At 45.7% G+C, this 25,376-nt stretch overlaps 1 protein-coding gene across 1 annotated transcript; it reads left to right on the top strand.

Annotated features, from left to right (window-relative positions):
- The first annotated feature begins 433 nt into the window (after window positions 1–433).
- On the top strand, window positions 434–25,156 carry PHYH (phytanoyl-CoA 2-hydroxylase). Its single transcript, XM_075926025.1, has 9 exons — window positions 434–666; window positions 7,127–7,182; window positions 10,076–10,186; window positions 10,399–10,567; window positions 13,781–13,862; window positions 14,166–14,347; window positions 17,744–17,893; window positions 19,359–19,493; window positions 23,011–25,156. Exons 1-9 carry the CDS (start codon window positions 586–588, stop codon window positions 23,062–23,064), a joined length of 1,020 nt encoding a protein of 339 aa, XP_075782140.1. The 5' UTR covers window positions 434–585; the 3' UTR covers window positions 23,065–25,156.
- The last annotated feature ends 220 nt before the right edge of the window (window positions 25,157–25,376 follow it).

Genomic DNA, 25,376 nt, shown 5'->3' with positions numbered 1-25,376 from the left:
TGGGCAAAGACCCACTTCACATGCATCTGACGAAGTGGGTCTTTGTCCACGAAAGCTTATGCTCCAACCCTTCCGTTAGTCTATAAGGTGCCACAGGACTCCTCGCCGCTTTTATTAAAATGTAACAAGCTGGACTTGGTGCAAGATCAAACCGTTACCATAGGATCCCAGCAACCTGGATGACCAAATTCTCAGGTCTCCAGGTTTTGCATCTTCTGGGGTGTTCCCCTGTTTGGAACGGGGAGGGGAGGAGGGGAGATAACTTCGATCCCGCTGTGGGGCAGCGCCGCCAGCCTCCTGCATTCCCCGCGGACTCTGCTGCCCTCCTACCTGGCGTCTGCACGCGGGCTGCCCCCTTCAGAGCCCGGGGGCGGGGCGGGCAGCCAGCTGAGGGAAAGGCTTCAGCCGCCGTTACTGAGCATGCGCGGACCGCGCGGAACTCTCCACTGAGGGAGTGGCTTGGCCCCCCCCGCCCCCGCGAGGGCCGGGCCCAACGGCGGCTCCCGGCTGCGGCGCGACACTCCGGCCCCGGGCCCGTGGCGCTGACAGCTCCCTGCGCCCGCTCCGGCGCGAGCCTCCGGCGTCATGGAGAAGGCCGCGGCGGCAGCAGCCCGGCTGGACACGATCCTGCGGCACCTCAGCCCCAGGCCGGGCGCGGCCGCCCTCGTATCCTTCCCGAGCCGGGTGCGGGTCCCGGGCTGCCCCCTGCGCCCCGCATGGGCCCCGCGTCCCCGCCCCGCGTGTGTCCGGGCTGCCCCTCTGCCCCCATCTCCCTGGGCTGCATCCCTCCTCCTACCCCCCCATCTCCCTGGGCTGCATCCCTCCTCCTACCCCCCCATCTCCCTGGGCTGCATCCTTCCTCCTACCCCCCCCCCCCCATCTCCCTGGGCTCCTTCCCTCCTCCTACCCCCCCATCTCCCTGGGCTCCTTCCCTCCTCCTACCCCCCCATCTCCCTGGGCTCCTTCCCTCCTCCTACCCCCCCATCTCCCTGGGCTGCATCCCTCCTCCTACCCCCCCATCTCCCTGGGCTGCATCCCTCCTCCTACCCCCCCATCTCCCTGGGCTGCATCCCTCCTCCTACCCCCCCATCTCCCTGGGCTGCATCCCTCCTCCTACCCCCCCATCTCCCTGGGCTGCATCCTTCCTCCTACCCCCCCCCCCACCTCCCTGGGCTCCTTCCCTCCTCCTACCCCCCCCATCTCCCTGGGCTGCATCCTTTCTCCTACCCCCCCCCCATCTCCCTGGGCTGCATCCCTCCTCCTACCCCCCCATCTCCCTGGGCTGCATCCTTCCTCCTACCCCCCCCCCACCTCCCTGGGCTCCTTCCCTCCTCCTATCCCCCCATCTCCCTGGGCTGCATCCCTCCTCCTACCCCCCCCCATCTCCCTGGGCTGCATCCCTCCTCCTACCCCCCCATCTCCCTGGGCTGCTTCCTTCCTCCTACCCCCCCATCTCCCTGGGCTGCTTCCTTCCTCCTACCCCCCCATCTCCCTGGGCTGCATCCTTCCTCCTACCCCCCCATCTCCCTGGGCTGCATCCTTCCTCCTACCCCCCCATCTCCCTGGGCTCCTTCCCTCCTCCTACCCCCCCCCCCCCCCATCTCCCTGGGCTGCATCCTTCCTCCTACCCCCCCCATCTCCCTGGGCTCCTTCCCTCCTCCTACCCCCCCATCTCCCTGGGCTGCATCCTTCCTCCTACCCCCCCATCTCCCTGGGCTGCATCCTTCCTCCTACCCCCCCATCTCCCTGGGCTGCATCCTTCCTCCTACCCCCCCATCTCCCTGGGCTGCATCCTTCCTCCTACCCCCCCATCTCCCTGGGCTGCATCCTTCCTCCTATCCCCCCCATCTCCCTGGGCTGCATCCTTCCTCCTACCCCCCCCATCTCCCTGGGCTCCTTCCCTCCTCCTACCCCCCCATCTCCCTGGGCTCCTTCCCTCCTACCCCCCCCCCCCATCTCCCTGGGCTGCATCCTTCCTCCTACCCCCCCCCCCATCTCCCTGGGCTGCATCCTTCCTCCTATCCCCCCCCATCTCCCTGGGCTGCATCCTTCCTCCTACCCCCCCCCCCCCCATCTCCCTGGGCTGCATCCTTCCTCCTACCCCCCCCCCCCATCTCCCTGGGCTGCATCCTTCCTCCTATCCCCCCCCATCTCCCTGGGCTGCATCCTTCCTCCTACCAACCCCCCCCCCCCCAGCTCTCTGGGCTGCATCCTTCCTCCTACCAACCCCCCCCAGCTCTCTGGGCTGCATCCTTCCTCCTACCAACCCCCCCCCCCCCCCCAGCTCTCTGAGCTGCATCCCTCCTCCTACCCGCCCCCCTCCCAATCTCCCTGGGCTGCCTGGTGGTCTTATCAGGTGCCTGGAGAACATACCGACACTGTGACTTTTTCGCCCTGTGATTTTATTAGGCTGCGAGGTGGGGATCATGTCTCCTTCTGTGTATATTGCTGAGCATGCTGGGGGGCTGGGTAAGTAAGTAGCCCTGATTCTACCAGTCACTTCAGGCTGGTACGTTTGTCCTTACCTCGCAGTCATCTCTCTGCAGATTCTTGTTGCTTCAGAGAGTTGTTTTACAGGGAAAGGGTTGTGCCTTATTCTGGTCATACATTTCCTGTGCTTGCTGTCTGAAACTCCAGTCCTGTAGCTGCCAGAGTTGGCCTTTGTACCTGATATGCTTTCCTAAGGGGCAAATGTTAGTTTTACTATTCTTTGCGGTGTTCCCATTTGACATCATATTGGAATTGGTTTTTAAATTAAAACTAGATTTTTGAAGGTGCTCTATACCTATTTGTGTATAAACATTAGGTAGATATACAAATTAGTTCCCATTTTTGAGACAGCTTCCTATGCTAGTTTGTGCACACAAGTCTGGAGAAGAAAGAGGTGTGTATGTGTTAAATTTTCACCTGTATTTCTGAAGAGTTTGTGGGGGGCTAAATTCTGTGATCCTCACATTTAATGGTGACTCTCAAACACTGTAATCTGAGATATATCAGTGCAGCAGGTGGAAGCAAACACAGAGAGGTGATAGGTTATGTAAGTTCTGTATTTCTGAATGGGTCCTTTAAAAACATTTTAAAAGTTCTCAGGAGGTGAATGTAAAAGGTAGGAGATTGAAAAAACATAAGATGTAGAGCAGGAACGGGATAAAAGGACGCTTTCATAGTGATTTGTTTTGTATGTGCTGTATTTCAACTTAGTGACTCCAGGGACTGCGTGAAGGCTGTTAATTATTATCTCCATTTTACAAATATGGAAACTAAGGTATGAACGAGTTATGTAACTTATCGGGTGTAAAATACTTAGCTTTTTCTGCAGTTGGGCTGTAATATGCAACTAATTTCACAGCAAAAGTTGGGAGAACAGCAACAATTTTTTGAGTAATAATCTAATGAAGAGACTCATTGACAGGGACTTAAATCTACAAATATGTAAAGGATATAAACACCAGGAATGAATAGTAAGTATTTAGGATAGCATATGAGAAATTTAATTAAATTAAGAATGGAAAATGTAAGTAGAAATCAGAAGAAACTTTCTGATAGCAAGAAACATCAGGAATTTGGTCCTAAATTCTAAACCTAGACAGTCAAACATACTGTAGGGAACAGTTGTGCATCTGCTGCGTATAGATTGGGTGACCTAATGCTATAGGTATTTTCTTTATTATTGTTATTATAAGTAAAGCTAACATATGTTAAATATAGGACTAAAGTAGGCTTGAGTCCTTTTATAATAGGCAGTATATAGAAATGTATCAGTCTGCCACAGAGAGTTTAGAATTAAAATATATGACCCAGAAAAACAGGTGGAGGAAAATGTAGGATAATAAAAAAATAAATAGGTTGGGACTAGCTGTGTGTACAATTCTTTTCTTTTGTAAACTTCTGAGGAGATTTGCACATGGTTAAAAGGTTGAAAATGTCATTCTCTCTTTTTTTATTCCTTTCAAATGGCAGAGCCACTCTGTAGTGACATCATACATCTCCAGGGTCATAAAAGATTCAGATAGCCTTGAGGCCATCTGACCTAACTGTGAGCGGATATTGATGGACATGCCAATGCATGCATGTGTCTTTTGTGTGTGTAGTAAATCCTTTAATTTATGTACCTGCTGCTAAATCACATCAGGCTCTAGTCTTGTCAAATTGCAGAAGTTAAGCAAGGTTGGTCTTTGTCAACACTTAGATCAAAAATGTCCCTTAAGAATACAGGTGCTGAAAAAGTGTTGTTAATCATTTAGGTGCCACTTTTCCCTCTGAGTTTGTACAGGCAGTCCCCGGGTTATATACAAGATAGGGACTGTAGGTTTGTTCTTAAGTTGAATTTGTATGTAAGTTGGACCTGGCGTCCAGATTCAGCCGCTGCTGAAACTGACCAGCGGCTGACTACAGGAAGCCCGAGGCAGAGTTGCTCTGCCCCGGGCTTCCTGGAATCAGCTGCTGATCAGTTTCAGCAGCGGCTGACTTGGGGACACCTGGGGCAGAGCAGCTGGGGTACTGCTGGGTTGGTCCAGTAGCTCTGCTCCTCGGTGCTACTGGACCAACCAGGCAGCACCCCAGCTGCTCTGCCCCAGGCGTCCTGATTCAGCCGCTGCTCTCCCCCAGCTGCTCAGCACCCCAGCTGCTCTACCCCAGGTGTCGGCGGCGAGAAAAGCCTGGTCTGCTGGGGGGGGGCGCACTAGCTGCGCCCCCCCCAGCAGACCAGGGAGACGCAGGCGGCGGGACCGCCGAGACGTGCCGCGGTCCCGCCCACATCCTCCACAGCTTTGCTCCGCGTCTCCCTGGTCTGCTGGGGGGTTGGGCAGCAGGATGGATGCGGGCAGCGAAGGATGCGGGCAGCGGGACCGCGGCGCGTCTGGGCTGTCCTGCTGCCGGCGTCCTCCGAGGCTTTGCTCCTCGTCTCCCTGGTCTGCTGGGGGGGCCTCCCCCAGCAGACCAGGGAGACGCGGAGCAAAGCCGCAGAGGACGCGGGCAGCGGGACAGCCCAGACACGCCGCAGTCCTGCTGCCGGCGTCCTCCGCGGCTTTGCTCCGCGTCTCCCTGGTCTGCTGGGGGCTCCCCCCCAGCAGACCAGGGAGACGCGGAGCAGCTTTGCTTGCCCCAGAGGGCGTGGGCGGCGGGACCGCGGCGCATCTGGGCGGTCCCGCCGCCCGTGTCCTCCTGGGGCGAGAAAAGCCCCGCTCATAACTGTGGATCCGACATAAATCGGATCCGCGCAACTCGGGGACTGCCTGTATTGAACAAATGCTGTAGTAAGCTATTGGAGAGAACAGTTTTGTAGGAGGGGCCGTCTTTAAAAAAAAAAAAAAAAAAAAGTGACACTTAAATCCTGTACAGCTATATTTATTTAAAATTAATCCTATTTAGGCAAAATCCAGTGCTCTTGACAAATTCCCACTGAATGTTAACATTCTATGTGCCTCTCTGAGGGTCTACAAAGTGGAGCCAAACAGTGGAATATTGGGGATTTTCAAGGATAGAGATGATCCATGAGAAGATTTCTCATGGGGACCTGAATTCAAAAGCTGGAATATAATATTCAATATTGAATACAAAAAAATCTACACAAGGAAATTTATTTAGGAAATGCCCATTTTACTATTGCCGATGCAACTTTAATTATGTCCCCTTGTGAGTCTAACCTTTGCACTGAGTGAGGTAGGGATTCTCTGTGTGGTTGGGGTGGGGGAGGAATGAATTGTACAATAAAGTGTATCATAATATAATTGCATAAGGAAGCACAAGTAAGGTGCATAGGGAACCATAAATTTGGCCTTTCGTAACCTGTGAGTGCTTGACTCTGCAACCTTTCTTTGAATGCAAGCTTTTTTATCTAATTTCATTGGTGTTTTTCATTAAAGGAAAAAGATGACAACCAATTGGACACACAAATTCGAACTCCCATGCCACTCCCTTCCCCACCACCAAAAAACCCCCAACCAGATAAACCCATTATGCATTATTAGTAGGGTTTGAACCCTGAACCGTCAGCACTCTAGCACAGAAATCTACTACCTAAGATACAGGATGAAGTTGAGACAGGACAAGACTACTGTCTTAAAAGGAAGATAAACTGCAGGCGTACTTGTTTTGACTTTCTCCCTATCTGACTTCCCATCCCAGAAGGTAGGGTCCTTCCTCATGTGGTGCCCTCAGGCAGGGATGGGCTGCTGGGCCACATCCAGCATTCAGAATGGTTACTTAAGAGGAGTCCAGCCCTGTATGCCTATGCTAGGAGTTGGTTAAACTGTACCAGGAGATGCTTGCGAAGGGAAGGATCAGATGTTTTGCCTTGTACTTGGTCTGGAGAGTGCAGGGAAAGGCAGCCTGGCCCTGTTGCATCAGCTGCTTCAAGTAAGGCACATATGCTGCTGTTTTGGTAATAATGTGAGACAGGGTTGTCCCTAGTGGGGTGCAGGACCTAGGGCAATCCCTTCCGGTACCAAAGGTGCAGGATCTGGGACAACCTTCTCTGTCCCCTGCTTTACCAAACAGCACCTCCTCTCCTGAGCCCCGGGATCACCACCGCAAGTGGAATGCATTGGGGTGGGTGATGGGTGGCAGAGTGGAACAGGCTGCTGGCTCACTCCAACTCCCACTGTAGTGACTGCAGGATGCTGACCCCTGCTGCCACCCCGTGCCAGGCCTCCTGGGCCCTGTGGACTTTTATAACAGTCAGAAGTGTAATTTGCCCTTCAGCTATGCTCACTTCTTTACTGTTGGTTGGAAGTGAGCAACATCCACCCTGATTTAATTAGCACTGATGTTACACACCCATCTCTATGTATCTACCTTTTTTTTCACTTTGTTCATCTCAGGAAGTGAGTTGTATTTCATGAAAGCTTACGCTCTAATAAATTTGTTAATTTTTAAGGTGCCACCAGATTCCTTGTTGTATTCGCTGAAACAGACTAACATGAAACCTTTATTTTTAGTAGCAGAGGACAAAAGAAGTGGGAGGTGGATTCTAGGGGGGAAATGGGCAACAATTATCAAAAGCAAAATATATTTCTAGTGATTTAACCTGGATTACAACAAAGTATCAGATTCTGGAATTCCAAAGCAACTTCAGATCTGATACTCCAGTTATTATACTAATTATTTTCCTTAATTTAGACTCTAGACAACATTTCCCACTTCAGCACAAATTGCTTCTGTTAAACACCCAATGGAGTTTCAGTAAGTAATATTTTTCTGGTTTTGACTATTAAATTTGATCTGTATATAAACTTAATTCTTATTTCCGTATCTTTTCTTGTCTTCCATAATGCACATGTTGATTAGAAGGCCTCATGGTTTCAAATCTTGCAAGGACACTTTCTCTGCTGTTTAATTAGACTTAATAAAGTAACTGGGAGCTTAGTTTTGAAAATGTGAATAGTTTGATTTCAAGGGTCTATTTTTATAAGCACTGCTTCTATGAGTAAGAATATTGAAGATCAGTCACCCCCTTTCCACAAAAACAATTATGCTGAATAATCATGTAATGTACAGGAAGTCCCCGGGTTACATCAATCCGACTTAAGTCGGATCCCTAGTTACGAATGGGGGGGGGGCAGCTAGTGCGGGGTGCCTCCCCCACTGTCGCCGCCTCCGGCGGCGCGGGGGGCGCTTCCCCCCAGCAGACCAGGGAGACGCGGAGCGGCTTTTCTCGCCGTGGAGGATGCGGGCAGTGGGACCGCCGAGACACGCCGCGGTCCCTCCGCCTGCATCCTCCGCGGCGAGAAAAGCCGCTCCGCATCTCCCTGGTCTGCTGGGAGGAGGAGCGCTAGCTCCGCGTCTCCCTGGTCTGCTGGGAGGAGGAGCGCTAGCCCCGCGTCTCCTTGGTCTGCTGGGGGGAAGTGCCCCCCGCGCCGCCAGAGGCGGCGACAGTGGGAGAGGCACCCCGCACTAGCTGCGCCCTGGCGGCGGAATTTCCATTCATGAGGCACTGAGGGAGCCCGGCATGCCCGGTGCATTGTGGGACTGGGCTGGGAGTCCCATTCGCGGGAGGAGGCGGAGGGAGGGCGAGGAGTGAGCCGGTAAGAGGGAGACCTGGGGAGGGGGGTGGGCAGGCGGGGAGATTTAAAGGGGAATCCACCTCCACCGTTAAACACCCGGCCCTGCGCTGGGCTGCGGCCTCCGGGCGCTGCAGCGGCCAGTCGGGGCGCACTGGGCACACTTGGCCCCAGCCCCGGAGCCCAGCCGCGGGAGGGGCTGGGGAAGGGGATGCGAAGCGCCGCCGGGGCCGCTTTAAAAAACTCTCCGCGCTGAGGCCGGCAGGCGACGGGTTAAATTTTTCACCCGCCGACATTTTTGTTGCCGCTGGGGCTCCGCGCTGTAGAGTCCCCTGGCCGGGGAGCCTGGCGCACGCCGCTCGCGGGGAACGTTCCAGCCCCTCCCCGGGGCTGCGGCGGCGGCAATGGGGGGCGGCTGCGGCATTTAAAGGCAGCAACTTGAAATTTTAAGGTGTCCCATAGCCATGTCTATCTGCAGCCCTCAGCGCTACACTCAATGGAGAAATGCTCGTTGCAGTTTTTCATCCCTCACTTGTGTTGCTATTCCCTGTCCTTGGGTTTATTTTGGGTAGGTACCTGGTCCTGTTCCGAGACGCGCTGCCTGACAGGCGGTTCAGCCGGCGCTGCCCCAAGCGCCGCAGGGGAAGCGCCCACCGCGCCACAGGAGGCAGTGACAGTGGGGGAGGCACCTTGCCCCACCAGCTTTGGGTCCATTGGCCCCGCAGACGCCCCTGGGCAGCTCCAACACCCCCCGCTGTCGGCTGGAAGGAGGGTCTTGAGAATAAAGCTTGAGAATAAAGGACTGAGGGAAGTGAGGTGTGGGAGAATAAAACTGAGCTCTGGAGAAATGTTTGGCTAGAGTTTCCCCTACAATATGTATCAGATCTGACTTGCATACAAATTCAACTTAAGAACAAACCTACAGTCCCTATCTTGTACGTAACCCGGGGACTGCCTGTATTGAATGTATTCAACAGGATTAAAGTACAGGTGTATTTTGTGAAATGAAGGAACTTGAAGAGTTTATTTCCTATACATGTCTCTTCCTGGCATATGGTATGCATCTTGCCCTACATCTTGTCATGTTGTCCCATCCAAAACTGCACATTTCTGAGGACTGGTCCATTTCTATATCTTCTGTATATTTGAAACAAAAGACGGCTACATCTCTATTACTATTCTGTATATTTGAGAGAGTTTTTCTGTGAGTGAGTTTGTCTGTTCAAGAATTCCTCCTAAACCAAGTTTGATCTGCTTCCTCTTGTCATAATATAAAGCAAGTAAGGGTTTGGTTGTGCCAGGACAATGGGATGTACCTGGAATGTGATGTTTTCTCATAAAATAAAAGGGAGGGCTCTGCTAGCAGGGACAGTTGTGCTGTATAATGACCACCGGGGGGCAGCAAGGGGCCCATTGACAGCTGTAACCCATTTGGGAGGTGGGAGTGGAGAAAGGGACGGCTATCTGCTATATATTTGAGTATGTGTGTGTCTGTCCCCCAGTCAAGGGACATGCATCCCTCTCCTGGCTGTGCCAGCTGAAGTATCCATGGACAGGTGCTTTTCACTTGGCCCTAAGCTGCTACGGTGAGAGAAAGCTGGGGTTATTTGAGTTAAGGACCCAAGCAACACTGGGGAAATCTTCTAGTATTTTATATAAACTGTCATGTGTATCTCTGGTGCTATATACAAACATTATTTCATAGTAAAAATTACTGTATGAATTTTTTTTTCTACTCAAGATAAAAACTTCATGTTGAGAAAATAATTATCTCCATTTTAGATTGCGAACATCAAGTAGTCAGAAAAAACAGTAGATTGTAAGACACTGTTGTGCATATTTAGGATTTTTTTTGTTATGTTTTGAGGCTTGCTCTGATCTACATTAATTACTGAGATTCTGGAGATAATTGTTGAGCAAATAAGATAACAGAATTTATTTAAACTTTGTACTCTTCCTTTCAGGTCACTGCTTAGAAAATTCTCATCTGATTGCTTTTCATTTAGTCTTCTCTCCCATCCCCCTACCCTCTCCCCAACTGTATACTTGTATAATTCTCTTATTTATTTTTGTAGTTACACCCTTGATAATAACCTCCTAACTCCAGAGCAGAGGTCCTTTTATGATGAAAATGGTTATATACTCATTAAAAACCTGGTTTCTGGTGAAGACATCGAGCGTTTCAGGTATAAAATAGCTATTTGGCTAGACACAATCATGCTAATATTTAGTAATGCTGAGGGGCTTTTTGAAACAAAATGAACTTGTCTCTCCCAAGAGGGAAGCATGTTATTAACAAATAACTTAAATACTTCATTTAAACAAAATGTTTTTGTATAGTAAAATGGTGGGAATTTGTGCTGAAATAGTTTTTAATTGTGGAGTTTTTTTTCCCTAGAAATGAGTTTGCAAAGATCTGTAAAAAGGAAGTACAAGTGCCTGGCTTAATCATAATGAGGGATGTGGCCATTGCTAAGTCAGAGTTTATTCCAGATCAAAAAGCAGTTACTAAGATACAGGATTTTCAGGAAGATGAAGAGCTCTTCAGATATTGTACCTTGCCACAGGTAAAAAGGGTAAATTTTGGCATACATTTATGTAGTTGCCCATGTAAAGTAACTGAAATTATTTCCTATATATTTTTTCTTAGAACAACAAGAAGGATCTTTGTGAGTTCTCGGAATAACCTACTGAATTGTCATGTTTAGACATCTAGAGGCAGCTAAATTTAAGGCATGGTACAGTAGTAGTGTCATAGCGTAGTTGAATACTGATTAACTGATAAGCCTGGGCTTATTGGTTAATCTTATTGATTACATGCAACCCCACTCCCTTTGCTGCCTCAGTATCAGAGGCAGCAAGTGGGGGAGGCAGGAGCCAGTACAATCGGGATGCCAGCTTTTAAGCCAGCTCTTCTTGTGTGCCAACTCCATGGAGCTGCCTCCCCCCCCCCCCCACTGCCTCCCATGGAGGTGGCGGGGTAGGCAGGAAGCATTGTTAGTGGGGGAAACGGCTTAAAAGTTGGTTCCCCTGAGCACTGGCTCCGTCTTTTCCCTGCTTCCATCCTGCTGTCTCGCAGCGGGCAGGGAATGCTGCTGTGCCTAGACTTGCTGCGGACAGAGGATGCTCCGTGGGATGCCGGCACAGCCTCTGTGGGGAGCTCGGACCCCCCGCAGACTGGGACTGCTGCTGCCCTGCACTGCTGCCTCTGTATCAGAAGTGGCAGGCAGGAACTGGTCTGCACGGGGAGCTGGTTTTTAAACTGGCTCCCTTTGTGGATCGGCTCCCGCCTGCTGACCCATTCTGTTGCCTCTGATAGGATATGTCTACACATCAAAGTTAATTCGAAATAACAGCTGTTATTTCAAATTCACTTTAATAGTATCTACACAGGCAAACCGCTATTTCGAAATAGCGGGGCGCTTAATTCAAATTTTGTAAACCTCATTCTACGAGGAGTAACATCAAACTCAAATTAGCTAATTCGAAATAAGTGCTGTGTAGACACTTATTTTGAAATAGGGGGGCCTCTAGCCTTAAGCAAGAACACTCCTCTCCCTCTCCCGCCCTCCCTGGAGCCCTTAAAGGGGTAGTCTATGGCCACAGTGTCTGTGCCAGCTCCAAGCCTGCCAGCCCAGAGCCAGCAGTCACTGCCTCTGACCCAGTAGCCCCAAAACATGAGCCAGCAAGCCACTGGCAGCCAGCCCTCCACCGCTCCCCAGGAGCAGTCTGCCAGTTCCCAGGAGCCTGCCAGGGCCCGGAGAAAGCGGGCACCTTCCTGGTCCAGGGCGGAGATCAGGGTGGACCTTACTCAGGTTTGGGGCCGGGGATGCCCCCAACATCCATGATCTCCATACTAGAGGGAGGAATGCGGCCGTCTATGGCAGGATAGCTGCCAGCCTGGCCACCAAAGGCCACATGCGATCCCAGGAGCAGATTTGCATGAAAATCAAGGTGGTCTGGCGAGACCCTGAGCCCTGAGCTTCCCCTCCCTCTTCTTCCCCTTGCTTCCCCCTTCCAGCTCCCTCCTCCCAGGTTTCCCCCTCCCTTCTCCCACCCTTTCTTCTCCCCTCTCTCGCCTCCTTTCCCCAGTCTCACCAGAGTGTCATTCTCCCCCATCCTGCCCCCGCCAATTTTGTTAAATAAAGAGAGTTTGTGTTCGTGAAAATACATGTATTTATTTGACATCAGGAAGCGGGGTTGGGGGGAGGGGTAAGTGGAAGGACATGAGGGAGGAATGAGGCACTAGCCTCCAGTGGGGCAGACCAGGGAGGCTTTGAGTGTTCCTCGGGGTGGAAGCTCTCCCGCAGGGCCTCCTGGATACTGACAGCCCCTCCAGTGGACCTCCCGGATGGCAGCCTGCAGAAAGTGCAGCCAGGCTCGCAGCAACAGGTTCACAAGAAGCACCAGAGTGCCCGGGGCAGCTCCGGCTCCATGTTGCAGAGTGCTATGGTGTCCCGAGTGAGGGCAACCAGAGCACTCCGAGACACAAATGCTTCGCTGTCCCTCAGCGAGGCAGGCAAGCAAGCAGGGACACCTGGGAACCGGCTGCTCGTGGTGTGTGTGTGTGTGTGTGTCTGTCCCCCTTTAAGCACAAGCATCAGAGAGCCCGGGCAACAGCCACACAAAGACACTCCTGACCCGATGCCCTACCCCTGACCTGGTTCCGGCCAGCCTTAAATCCGAATCAGTGTCCACTGAGTGTGGATGCAGTATTTCGAATTAGCAAAACGCTAATTCGAACTGCATTTTGTGTGTAGACGTGTTAATTCGAATTAGCTTAATTCGAATTAACTATTTCAAATTAAGATAACTCGAATTAACGCTGTAGTGTAGACATACCCATACAGTGGCAGCAGTGAGGAGTAGCCAGGGGCTCCCTGCAAGCAGGCTGGATGCACACTGGCTGCCCATCCTGCTCCCGAGGACTGTTGAATAGTTGTGTAACTGATAATGTTTGATGTGGTTACACGACTATTCAATTAATTGCTATCTAAAATCCTTACTGTACAGTTTAGAAAGTTTGTTTCTTAGCATGAAATAATCCTTGCAAATGTTTATTTTTGTTGTTCCTCATATTGCTCTTCCACATGTGCATCCATGGGAATGGCTGATGGTATATGGAAGTGATTTTTTTGGAAAAGAAGTAAGTCTACTTGATGTGCAGCTGTATAAATAAATCTTCTCCTTTTGTAGACAGGTGGTATTGCACATCACAAGCTAAAGCCAGATAATGTTGCTTTTTAAAGGACACTTATCTTGCAGACTAATTTAGAAAAGCACAGGTAAATGCATAGAATGTTGTAGTTCTGTCATTGCTCAAGGCAGGTCTGAGACATTGAAGTGTATGTGAGTTCATTTTTTCTTAGTCACTTTCATAGCAGCAGACACTGCAGCTAGGCCTGCACTAATTACTGGTTCAGTGATACTGGTATGACAGACTGAAAGTGCTTCTAGCGTGGATGAAATTCATAGTGGCAAAACTGTGCTTTCACATATTTTATTCCAATCCCACGTCCCTCCCCTGAGTAAGGTAAGCTATAACCACAAAAATGCATTTGTGCTGTAATTGTGTCTACTCTAGAGGCTTTTGCTAGTGTAGTTATGTTGATCATAAATCACACCTCATCGTACTGCAGCTAACATAGTTATGCAGGAAAAAGTTGTAGTTTAAAATGTTATACTTGTCCTACATGCTGCTATGATCAGTTTTTTTCTTGTAATATATATTGCAACATAAACATCTCACTTTTTTTTTTAACATATGTTCTTCACCCTAGATCCTAAAATACGTTGAGTGCTTCACAGGGCCAAACATCATGGCCATGCACACGATGTTGATAAATAAACCTCCAGATTCTGGTAAGGGGCAGTTGTGTGAGGAAGATCTAGCCCTTAAATGGCTTTCAATAGCACAAACTACAATTAAAAAAAGAGTTAATAAAACTAAGCAGCAAAGGCAGAAGTAATGTGGTGAAAATAAAATGGATTTCAGTGTTTGTTCTGATGGGTCCTGAATACAGTTGTTCTTTTGATTAAATGCAGCAAACTAGTTCTTGCAGCATACTCTGTCTCCTCAAGGGTATTGAACAGTGAGAAATCTGTTTAGTTTAAAACAATTACATTTTTTTCTTATTCAAACTCTCCTTTCTATTTTTTTTCCAGGCAAGAAGAGCTCTCGCCATCCCATGCATCAGGATTTGCATTATTTTCCATTCCGGCCTGCAGATCTTGTTGTGTGTGCCTGGACTGCCATGGAGATGATAGACCGCAGCAATGGCTGCCTGGTTGTTGTGCCAGGAACACACAAGGGTTCCCTGAAGCAACATGATTACCCAGACTGGGAGGTAGAGTGGCATGAGGGATTATTGTGGTCTGCATTTTAGAGTTGGCAGGGACAAGGGGGTTTGTTTTTGGTTTGAAACAGAGTTTGTGGAAATTAGTAAAGTTTTACAAGGCAATTATGAATATTCTCTTTTTCTTGGTCAAAACCTTTTCATGTCTCTGAGATTTCTCCATGCTTAAGTAGATGACAGTGTATGTTTACGGGGACAGGGCCTGACTTCCTCTGTATTTGGAAAGTGCCTCGCTTGTGGTGGGTGCTACTGCAATCAGAGGTAATAATGATTGTAATATGTGTGCTTCATACAACCCTTTGGCAGCTGTACAAGCTAGCTGTTCACTATGCTAATCTATCCTAAGTCAGTCCAGCACACAGTAGGGCAATGGATGGAGCTCATCCAGGTGCAAATATTGCCAAAGCTTTGTGATTGGTTAGTGGCTCCCTGTTGTTATTTTGTAGCATTTAGTTGTGTGTCAGAGAGTCTAAACTTGGGGATGGAAAGGAGTTTGGTCATGTAAGGGCTATGCAGTTCCCTGTAGAGGGTTGAGGATATTCTCCCCAGCACTCCATTGCCACAAAGTTTGGACAGGTTGTTAACCTCTGTCAAGCTGTTTAGCAGATAGGGATGCAGTGTTGTAGCCCTGTCAGTAGTAGGATATTAGAGAAACAAAGTGGCTGAGGAAATATGTTTTATTGGTCTGACTTCAGTTGGTAAGACACAAGCTTTTGTGCTTAGCTTGTCTCTCTCACCAATAGAAGATGGTCAATAAAGTATACCTGACTCACCTTTGTTAGCATATATGGAGCCTTTAACACCCTAGATTCTACTGTAGGAAAACAAACGGGTACTTAAGGAAAATGGCAGCACCACATATCAATTTAAATAGCATGTAATATTTTTATATATTAGCAAATTGTTCATCCCTCATTAGAGCGATTTACAGGCTGAAGCTTTAAAATTAAGGGTTTGTTTTTTTCTGAGTAATATTCTTGAACAGAACATTTTCTCAAAGCAAAAAGTTATTTTTCTCATTTTAGTATAAGTAGAAAAAGACCAACTGAACTTCAGTAGACTTTTTCAGTTGCACACCAAATTGCTTTTGGCTGAAATGTTTCATGGTTTTTATTAAGACCAAAATCATAGCCTTTGAAATATGGGAGAGTGCTTCCTTAACAACAGCTTTGAGACCTTGCTGCAAAGCTGTGGTACTAGACGTCGTTTATTTCTGGGTCAGTGCCCTTTTTAAAGGTTCGAACACAAATGTAGCAGAGTTCTTTGTGGTAGGTTCGGAACTCTGAATTACATATGTAACAAATGCACGTCAAACACTGCATGTGTGTCCAGGAAGCTTTCAGTTATAAAAAACAAACCTTTTCCATCACATTAACAAGCTCTTTCCATCACACTAACTGTTCTTTTAAAGCTTGGGACCTCTTGCTCTTCAGGGAAGGTAGGTCTGTGATTCCATGTAAAGAAATGTAAAACCATGGCAAGTAAAGATACGGATTTAAACATAAAAACTGATGATAAACTGCTAGAGGGGATAGATGGATTCAAATGTCTTGGTACACAATAAGCCGAGCTGGTACATGCTCTGAGGATAAGGATCGGCAAATCGAACGCAACCTTCGGTAAACGTAGGAACATTTAGAAACATAATACCATATCCTTAGATACAAAACTAAGTGTCTGCTCAGCCATTACTGCAGCCATAGCAACTTACGGCAGTGAAACTTGGCAGCTTAAGAAAACAGATGCTCCAAAGTAAGATGCATTTCATTATAAGGGCTTGCAGAGGATATTAGGAGTAAGCTATGAGGAAAAAAAATAAACAATGAGGTCAGGAAGATGGCTAAAGCAAGGTCTCTGTTACAAATAATTTGTAAGAGCAGATCTTAATGGCTAGGGTGTGTGTCATGCATGGATCATAACCTACTACTGAGTGTGGCTTTCAGGTGGAAGCCAAAAATCCAACAAGGGGTAGTCCTGGGATGACTTGGAAGCATACAATCATCAACAAAATAGACAAATTGAATTTGAAATGGGAGAACGTAGGTCACATTGCAACTGATAAGTAAGCATGGAAGATGTGGGTAGTTTAATGTGCTGAAAAGCACGGAATGATTACGGTCTAAGCCTGAATGGTGATTTTAGGACAAAATTGAATGGTGGATTATTTAGTAGGACTGTCAAGTTATTAAAAAAATTAATCGCGATTAATCACGCTGTTAAACAATAAGATTCCAGCTGACTCTGGGCTCTGCGTTGTGCTGAAATACCACCGCAGTGTTTCAAAAGGGCAGTGTTGTGGGAGCCAGGGATCAGCTGGAGTCTCCAGCTGACCCCAGGCTCCATGCAGTGCTGCCCCTTTGAATCACCACAGCAGTGTTTCAAAGGAGCAGCACAAGCAGAGCCCAGGATCAGCTGTGCGGCACTGCTCCTTTGAAATGCTGCCGAGGTGTTTCAAAGGGGCAGCGCAAGGGGCAGCACTGCACAGAGCCAGGTGAACTGGGGATTCCAGCTGACCCTGGCTCTGCTTTTCTCTGCCTCTTTGAAATGCCGCCATGGCGTTTCAAAGGGGCAACGCCACGGAAACATCTGTGATTAACGTGTGTTTAAAAAATTAATGTGTTAATTTTGACCTATGTTAATCACAGGTGTTAATATGCATTAATTGACAGCCCTGTTACTTAACAGAATTCCATAAATGGAGTCCTTTTTACTTAAGCAAGGATTCTGCACGAAGCTTTCTATCTTTCTCCCCAATGAGGAAAAGATAGTCTCTAATTTATTATTTGAATAGAATTTCAAAAAATAAGAAGCAGAAAACAAATCAAATATAGTACGGCATCAAATATAGTTGTATGAATGAACGTTTCATAGGGACTAGTTAGCTGTTTATAGGTCAAAAGAAAGAAAATGAAGAAAATGGAATGTGAAGGTCATGTAAGGCTGTTTATCCTGTTTATCTTTTCAAGGAATTCAGATTAGATATCAGGATCTGAAAAGCAGCAAGTACATTCTGATTCCTAGTTTATATCCACATTGTAGTTAAAAACCCACAGCTTGGTGTAGATGTTCTGACTGGGGCTGAGATCCTCCCATTTTGTAGAGTCCTAGAGCCAAATGTCTACTAAGCCACAATCCCTTTAGGCCAAGTCAGCTGGCATGGGCCAGGTATGGGTGTTGAAATGTAGTGCAGACATATCCTTAGCAGTTGAGCTAGATTTAAACTTTTAGGCATGAGAGGACTCAAAGGTTAATAGGTAGACTCTTAGGCATATTCAGAACTTTTAATTCTTATCTGAAATAGAGCTGATCAGTGCATGGTTTTGTTCAATTTAAGATATAGTAGTTTTAATAATCATAACTATTCCATGAAGAACACTGTGTTTCTAGGGTGGCGTTAACAAGATGTACCATGGGGTGCGTGATTACAACAAAAACCTTCCTAGGGTTCACCTTGTTATGGAGAAGGGAGACACCGTGTTCTTCCATCCTTTGCTGATTCATGGCTCTGGAATGAACAGAACTCAAGGCTTTCGGAAGGTAGGAAGCCATTGCAAATTCTAGTCATTGAACCTGTTTTAAAGCAGATTGCATAACACTAACGCACGCCCCCCCCCCTCTCCAAATTTGTGGAGATTTTATAGTCTTTTGCATATGAATATATTTTTGTAATCTTAATTTTTGTTTTGGTTTTATTGCTTTCTTATGTAACTTTGCTACAATGATACTTAATCTTGAATTATAATTTTGAAAAATTATGTACCCCTAAATATATATATATATATTGCAGTCCTGGCTCAGGGACGTGACTAAGTGTGCATTCCTTAACTGGGACCTTAAAACCATGTTGGTGGATGATTTTGGATTGTTCTTGTTTGTTTGCCTCTGCCCAAGGTCTCTTCCTCTGCCTTGACAAGCTGGGAATGAATTTTTTGTCATTCTCTTTTCTGAGCACCAGAGGCCACTGCAATCTGATTAACAACATAATTTAATTATGAATTACATTTAGAGATGGCATAGCGTACAACAGAAAAATTAAATGGAGTTATGCTGCCCGGTCTAGTTACTGAGAGTAGAATTAGAGAAAGAACTTACAAAGAGGGGGCTGATCTTGCATCTCTCGGATGAGCTTGGTAGTAGTAATATCCTTGTACTAGAAACTTTTCTTGCGTGCATCAGCATATCTATACTGAATACAGAGGGATTGTGCTGATGTACTTTAGTTGAGAATCTGGCACATTGATTTCATTTTAGTGAATTGTACCAATAGTTATAAAGTGTTTGGTTTTATAAACACATAAATAAGAACCTTCCTCAGAGGGGTAGCTGTGTTATTCTGTAACTTTTAAAACAATGAGCAGTCCTGTGGCACCTTAGAAACATAACAAATTTATAAGGGTCATGAGATTTCTTGGGTAAAACCCACTTCATCAGAGGAGTTGGACTGGAAATTACAGTGACCAGAGTATATTTAACTTCTTTTGCTGATATCTGTCAATTGTAAGACCAGTGTTAGTTATAATTAAGCTAATTAAGTCAGGCTGGATGCATTTAATTCACAATATGTAATTTGGAAATGCAAATATCAAAGGCGGCTGGGAAGTTGTCTTTGTAGTGCGTTAACCAGTTAATATCTTTATTCAAGCCTAAGTTGCTAGTGTTGAACTTGTAAATTAACTCCTTGGGTGTTAAAATTATTTTGTAGAAGAATTAGTTTCATGAACACTTCTTGAGTGCTTTGACCTCACTGCAGGAGTGAGGAGAAGATGAAGACAGTGATTCATTAAGCTTATGTTACAGTGCAAATTTTCCATGTGAATGTCTAGCAAGATTATTTTTTTTAGTGAGCATATCCAAAAGCATTAGAATCAAATTTAAATATTTTCTGTTTACAACAGTGATATTTGCATTTAAGGTGGTCAGTGGGGTATTAAAAATTGTTGAACAGTGACATGTATTGATTTGTGAGCTGTGCTGTGATTTACCCCTGACTTTCTTCATGCAGGCTATATCTTGTCACTATGCTAGTGCAGATTGCCACTATATTGAGGTCAAGGGAACCAGTCAAGAAAACATTGAGAAGGAAGTTTTAGAAATTGCACACAGAAAATATAGTGTGAACATGCCTATCACCCTGAAGGTAAGTTTAAAGGTATCTTTCAATAGTGTTTTACACATTAACCCTGTTTACACAAGGGGTTAGTTATCTTTACTTTTATAAATATCTCTTTACTGCTTACTTGTAAGAGTTTGTGCTTTTTATTAAATAAATTAGTAATAATTTTAATGGCTTTGATCTGTCTAACCATATATAACACTGGGTTTATGCAGGGATGATCCTGGGTTTAAGCAGAGAAAACAATCTTGATTGTGTTGGGAAGATAGTTCGTCACACCTTTCTATTAAAGCACTTGTCTTTAATGTTTTTAACTCTTTTGTGTGGAATCACAGAGCTACTTTGAGAGATCATAGAGATGATGCTAATGAGGTGATCCAGTATATGGCAGCGTGGTTACAGATTTCATATTGCTAGCCACACTCCTTTTGTGATTGAAAGTGTGGGTGAATACCTAAAAATACATTAGAAAAGCTGTTCTGAGTTGCATGTGGACTGCACGGAGGGCACATTGACTTCTGGATGGTGCTTGCTGTCCTGATTTGCAGATACAATTTTCTTGTACTTGTTTGCAATAGGTTGAACGCCTACGGTGTTCAGAACAATAATAAGATTAGTGCATTGTTATAGGATTAGTGCAGAATTATGTCTTTAGTTGTTGAGAGATTCCTGTTTGAAATGAGTACCAAATCCACATATCTGATTGCAAACATTGACTCAATTTAATATAATCCAATAGTAATCACTTGGGGTATTTTGAGGGATCGGATGCATGGGAGATGTTCCGTGTGTACTGATCCATTCAAAGAATGTTTAATGCACAAATTGTTCTTGAATCTGCAGCATAAAAATCTGGTTTCTACAATGGGGTGACCAGTGGCGGGGATTAGAACCTACTATCACTTGGGTTTTGGTGCCCCTTAAACTTCCAGGCTGTGATCTACTGCATTTCTAAACCGCTAATCAATATACTTTAAAGATACCTAGGTACCTACTGGACTTTCCAAAAGTTGCTAACTCTGATTGGAAATCAATGGGAGCTAGGCACCAAGGTGCTTTTGAAAATCTCTCTAGATGCTTTTGTGTATCTTTAGGCACCTAAGTATATAGGGACAGGTTTTAAAAATATTTATCTGCAAAGCATAAGTCTGCTTTGCTTTTGACTCCTGAATTACTAGTTTATACACTGATATTTTGAGTAGGAACAGTTGGTTGTTTAAACAAGCAGATTCTCCAGTTTGCTTGCTCAAATTGACAGCACTTTACATCTAAATTAGTTGTGTATATTTCACCTTTACTCCTAGGGGAATTCTGTGCTACTGCACTGGTGCAGAATTCATATAACCCACAGATTTCTTTGCTTCCTCACAAAAAAAGGTGAAGCAAAAAAATCTGAGGGCAATCTGGCACATCTGTTTTGAGTGTTTGAGGTAGTTGGCAGAGATGAAACGGGGAGGGCTATGCACACCATGCATATGTGCAGGAAGCCATAAACCAATACCAAGGTGGAGCTGTGTGTGCAAGTAAAAGACAAGCATGGAGGAGTAGGGCTTTTAAGGTAAGCTCTGTCCCAAGGTACAGCAGAAATGTAACAACCTGCCTTGGTAGTTGAACATTCCTATTGCTAGTTAATTGTTCCCATCTTAGTCAATTCCCTCAACAGCTTAAAACACATGTAAAGGCTCCTTTACATTGCCAGAGTGGTGCAAAGAAGCAATATTGTAAATGACATCCGGGAATCCTCAGCTAGGAAGATCTATGTGCGTTCTTGCTTTTTTTCCCCATGCAAGTGTTGCACAATGAGATTAGACTATAGTTTAGGATCTATTTTAGTTATTCATTTAAAAAAAAAAAAGACTTTGAGGGCAAACAAAAAATTTATCAAAAAGTCAATAAAATGTCAGTACAGTTGGAACCAAGCACTTCCCAAAGTAGCCAGTCAGGTTTATAATTAGAATGACAGCTACCAAGTATTTGTAACTTAAGTTTCATGTGTTTAGGAAATGCTGTATAGTTATTGTGAATATTTTCTGCATTGTAGTTTAAATACATTACCAAAATAATTGAAACTGTTGTGATTATATTGCATTTGGATATAGTCTGACTAACCAAGTGAAAAGGGCTTTAAACTAGGTTTGAGGAGGGCAGGTCACCAAAGCCCACATTTCAGTAAAAATTATGGAGAGAACTGGAAAGGGGGTTCAAATCTGTATTGTAGATATCTGTATATTGAGAGAAGTATGAGAAGAACTCTAAATGCTAATTATAAACACAACTGTGGCATAGTTGGCATCATTGAGACTTGTTGGGATAATATGCTTGATTGGAATATTGGTATAGAAAGATACAGGGGGAAAAAAGGGAGAAGGCGTTGCCTTATGTTTTACAAAATGTATACACTTTGACTGAGATTGAGATGGAAATAGGATGCAGACTGGTTAAAAGTCTCTGGGTAAGGATAAAAGGGCATAAAAAAACCTCACGAGGGTGATGTCATAATAGAGGGCCTATCATCTAACCAGGAAGTCGATACAAATTGTATCGACTATGTGATTACCCAATTACCCGCCTCTTCACATCCTTAGTTTTAACCAGATTGTAAACTTTCTCTGAAGAATGCTTAGTGCTTGCTTTTAATCTTCAAAGCATTACAGGCATGAACTAACTAATCCTCCAGCATCCTCCATTCCCATAAGGAAGTAAGGCATGGAGGTTGCATGACTTGTCCAGTGCAAGAGTGAGTTATCAGAACTGCAGTTGAAGCTCAGGACGTCCCTCATGCTATCTTGTTAGTTGGCACCATTGTCTCTTTGCTGTCATAAAGAATTGTGATAAACAGGCATTCTTTGCTGTTTGTCTAAAGTAAAAAGTGTGAAGATTCCTATTTGCAGTTATTGGTCCCCTGAATTCTGTTTTAAATCACTTTTCTGCTTGATATTTGTGTGTTGCAAAAGCTGTAGCATTGCATGCCTACATAATGTTTGCTGACAGCAGTAGATGGATTTTGAGAACCCCACTATGCTTTTTAAATTGTAGAGCAGCTAGGAGCAATTTATGATGCATTAAGGAGGCATAAGATAATGTGTACAAGAAAATGAGAAGAATTTTTGTTCCTGTCATCTATCTTGCTCCATTTGCAATATAAGGCTGATGCTTGCCAGGAACATTATTTTTAAATGTGGCAGCTTTTTGGTTTTGGTTTAGTAATTTCAGTGTAGTGCTGTTCATGTATCTCTTCCTGTTGCTGCCTTTTATGCATCATAAAATTCATATAAATCACACAAATGAATTCATCTTTTTTGTGATCTTCAATATTTTTGTTTGACTTTACCATTTTTTGTTGTATTATAATTTATTAATTTGCAGCGCCTGTGGCTTTGAAGAGATCAGTAATTTTGTAGATGTTGTACTTTTTTTTTTTTTTTAAATATATAGGTAAGTTAGAGAAAATTACAGCTTCTGCTGTCTTCAGAAACAAACATTGTATCCTTTTCTGCTTAATAAACTGTTCTGTCTTTCTCTCTCTCTCTCCTTTTTTTAGGATATTTGGATGATCCGAGGGCGGCTTGTAAAAGGACAAAGAACTAATCTTTAGAAGAGTTTTTGATGGCAGAGATAGAAAAAGATGTGCCTGAGTGTTGTGTTCCCCGATCAGAAATCATGTTCCTCATAAATTGGCAATTGCTTTTTTGTTTAAATTATCCACATATTGCACTGAATGTTCATTTATAAATTCATTGATGTCCCACAAAATATAACATGAGAACACTGAAGTTTAACAATTTAGCAAAAATACATATTTTAACCTGTTAACAACAGTAAATATTTCTATTTTTGTAATTTTAAAAATAATTTATTTTAAAATCAACTGTTTATGAAGTGGATGAGAACTCCCAGCAAATCAGCTCTTTACTCATCACTGTGCTACTTAAGCACCAGTTTAAATTCAAATATCTCTCTCCTGATATATTTTGCGGCTGCTATTAATATAATTTTTATGCGAACTCACGGCTCTACTGAGTCTAACCCTGGGTGGAAAAGACCAGTTGCATCATCTAGCTCTTCCCCTTGTTGAAGCATAACACTACATTTTGTAGTCATTTGCCTAGTTTATTAAATGTCTAAAGCAATTGGGCTATTACTAGTTCCATTGGGAGACTATTGTGGAATCAAACAGAACTCAATGTCAAGAAATCTTTCCTGATATCTTTAATTTTCTACTATTCCTCCGTATTATCATACTAAATAATTCTTTTTTCCTTGTTACTTATGCTTTAAATCAAAGATGGAAACCTTTTTTGGGTTGGAGGCCACTGAAAAGTAAGAAGCAAAAAAAAAACATTCCCCTTGCACGTCAGAGTCTAGGGGGGCCAAACTAGTAGATTTTTGTGCCCCTTCCAAGGTTTCGGGTAGGACAGAAATGAGGGGTTCAGTGTGTGGGAGGGGGCTCCAAGTGTGGGGTCTGGATGCAGGAGTGGTTTGGGGGTCGGTTCTGGGAGGGCAGTAGGGTGCTGGAGTGGGCTGGGGGTAGGAGAGCTGTGCAGGAGGTAGGTTCAGGAGCAGACTGGGGGTGGGAGGGCTGTGTGGGAGGTATAGGGGTCAGGAGCAGGCTGGGCAGGAGAGGGTGCAGGAACAGAGTGAGGGTGTTGGGCTGGGGAGTGGGGATGTGGGGTGTGGGATAGGAGAGGGAGTGCAGGAGTGGGCTGGCGGTTGCTGGGTCTGGGAGGGCAGTAGGGTGCAGGAGCAAGCTGAGGGTGGGAGGGTCTGGTTAGGAGGGGTACAGGGGTGGGATGGGGTTTGGGTGTCCGGGCAATGGGGGACGCTCAACTGGCGCAGCTTCCTGGGGATGTACATGGCGCCATGTCCCCTGCTGCTCCTATTTGCTGTGATTATGATCAATCAGAGCGGGAAGGGAAAAGCCTCCAGGCAGTGTTTGCTGCACTGCTGGTTCCTGAGAGGGGGAGGAGGAGCAGCAACACATGGAGCTGCTTCCTTCCCCCACCAGGCAGATCCTGTGGATCAGATCCAGCCCCAGCTTGCCTGACTCCAGCCTGTGAGGCTCAGGGCTCCTCCCTTCCTTCAGCATCAGGGAGCTGGTGCCGGTGCCCCAGCCTTGCAGGGCAGGGCAGAGGGTGCCACAGGGCTGAAGCGCCAGCTCCCTGATGCTGGGCGGGGCGGGGCAGGGCAGGGGGAGAGGAGGCAGAGCCCTGAACCTCAAGGGCCCGATCCAGGCAAGCTGGGAGCCAGATCTGGCCCCTGGGCCATAGGTTCTCCAGGCCCCCCTCTCCCCCACTTTAAATAGTAGAATTCACAGCAACTATCAGCATGTTCCCCTTAAAGACGTGATTTTAACTGGCATGGTCGTCACCTCCATGGACAGTGTATTCATTGGAAGCAGGTTTTGGGTATTCAGTAACTTACCTCAATCCTTACTTGCGCCCTTTCCCATTTTTGAATAACCGGGTTTCTTTGTTTGAATTTTGGGTATGTAGGAGTAGGCTGGGTAGCTGACTGCAAGGCAGTAAAGTTATAAAGAATGAAAGAAAATAAACATTAAATAAAAACTAGCGGAATGGGGATGCTCATTGTATATCTGGTGTATTGAAATGCATTTGTTTTTAAATCATTGCTTTGTTTCAAAAATAAAAATGTTTTGGAAAAGCAGATTAAACTAAAGCAAAAACAAGCATTGTAGGTAAATTGTTGTATTATTTGTACATACTAGTGTGGTGAGAAGTGCTACAGGAAACCCTTCGGATAGAAAGATTGTGAGTTGCGGTGATTGACTTCAGTCTGTCAATTTCATGATTCTTTAAGCAGGGCACCTTAAAGCTATTCCAGAAATAGTTACAATATGCTTGACCTACAGACCGTATTTCTGAGGCATCTTTGAGCCAGATTCAAAGC

The sequence above is a fragment of the Pelodiscus sinensis genome, chromosome 1, assembly GCF_049634645.1.
Source record: "Pelodiscus sinensis isolate JC-2024 chromosome 1, ASM4963464v1, whole genome shotgun sequence".
In the NCBI taxonomy this organism is placed as follows: Eukaryota; Metazoa; Chordata; order Testudines; family Trionychidae; genus Pelodiscus; species Pelodiscus sinensis.
The sequence above is the reverse complement of the archived record's forward strand: the minus strand, read 5'-3'. Positions and strand labels throughout refer to the sequence as shown.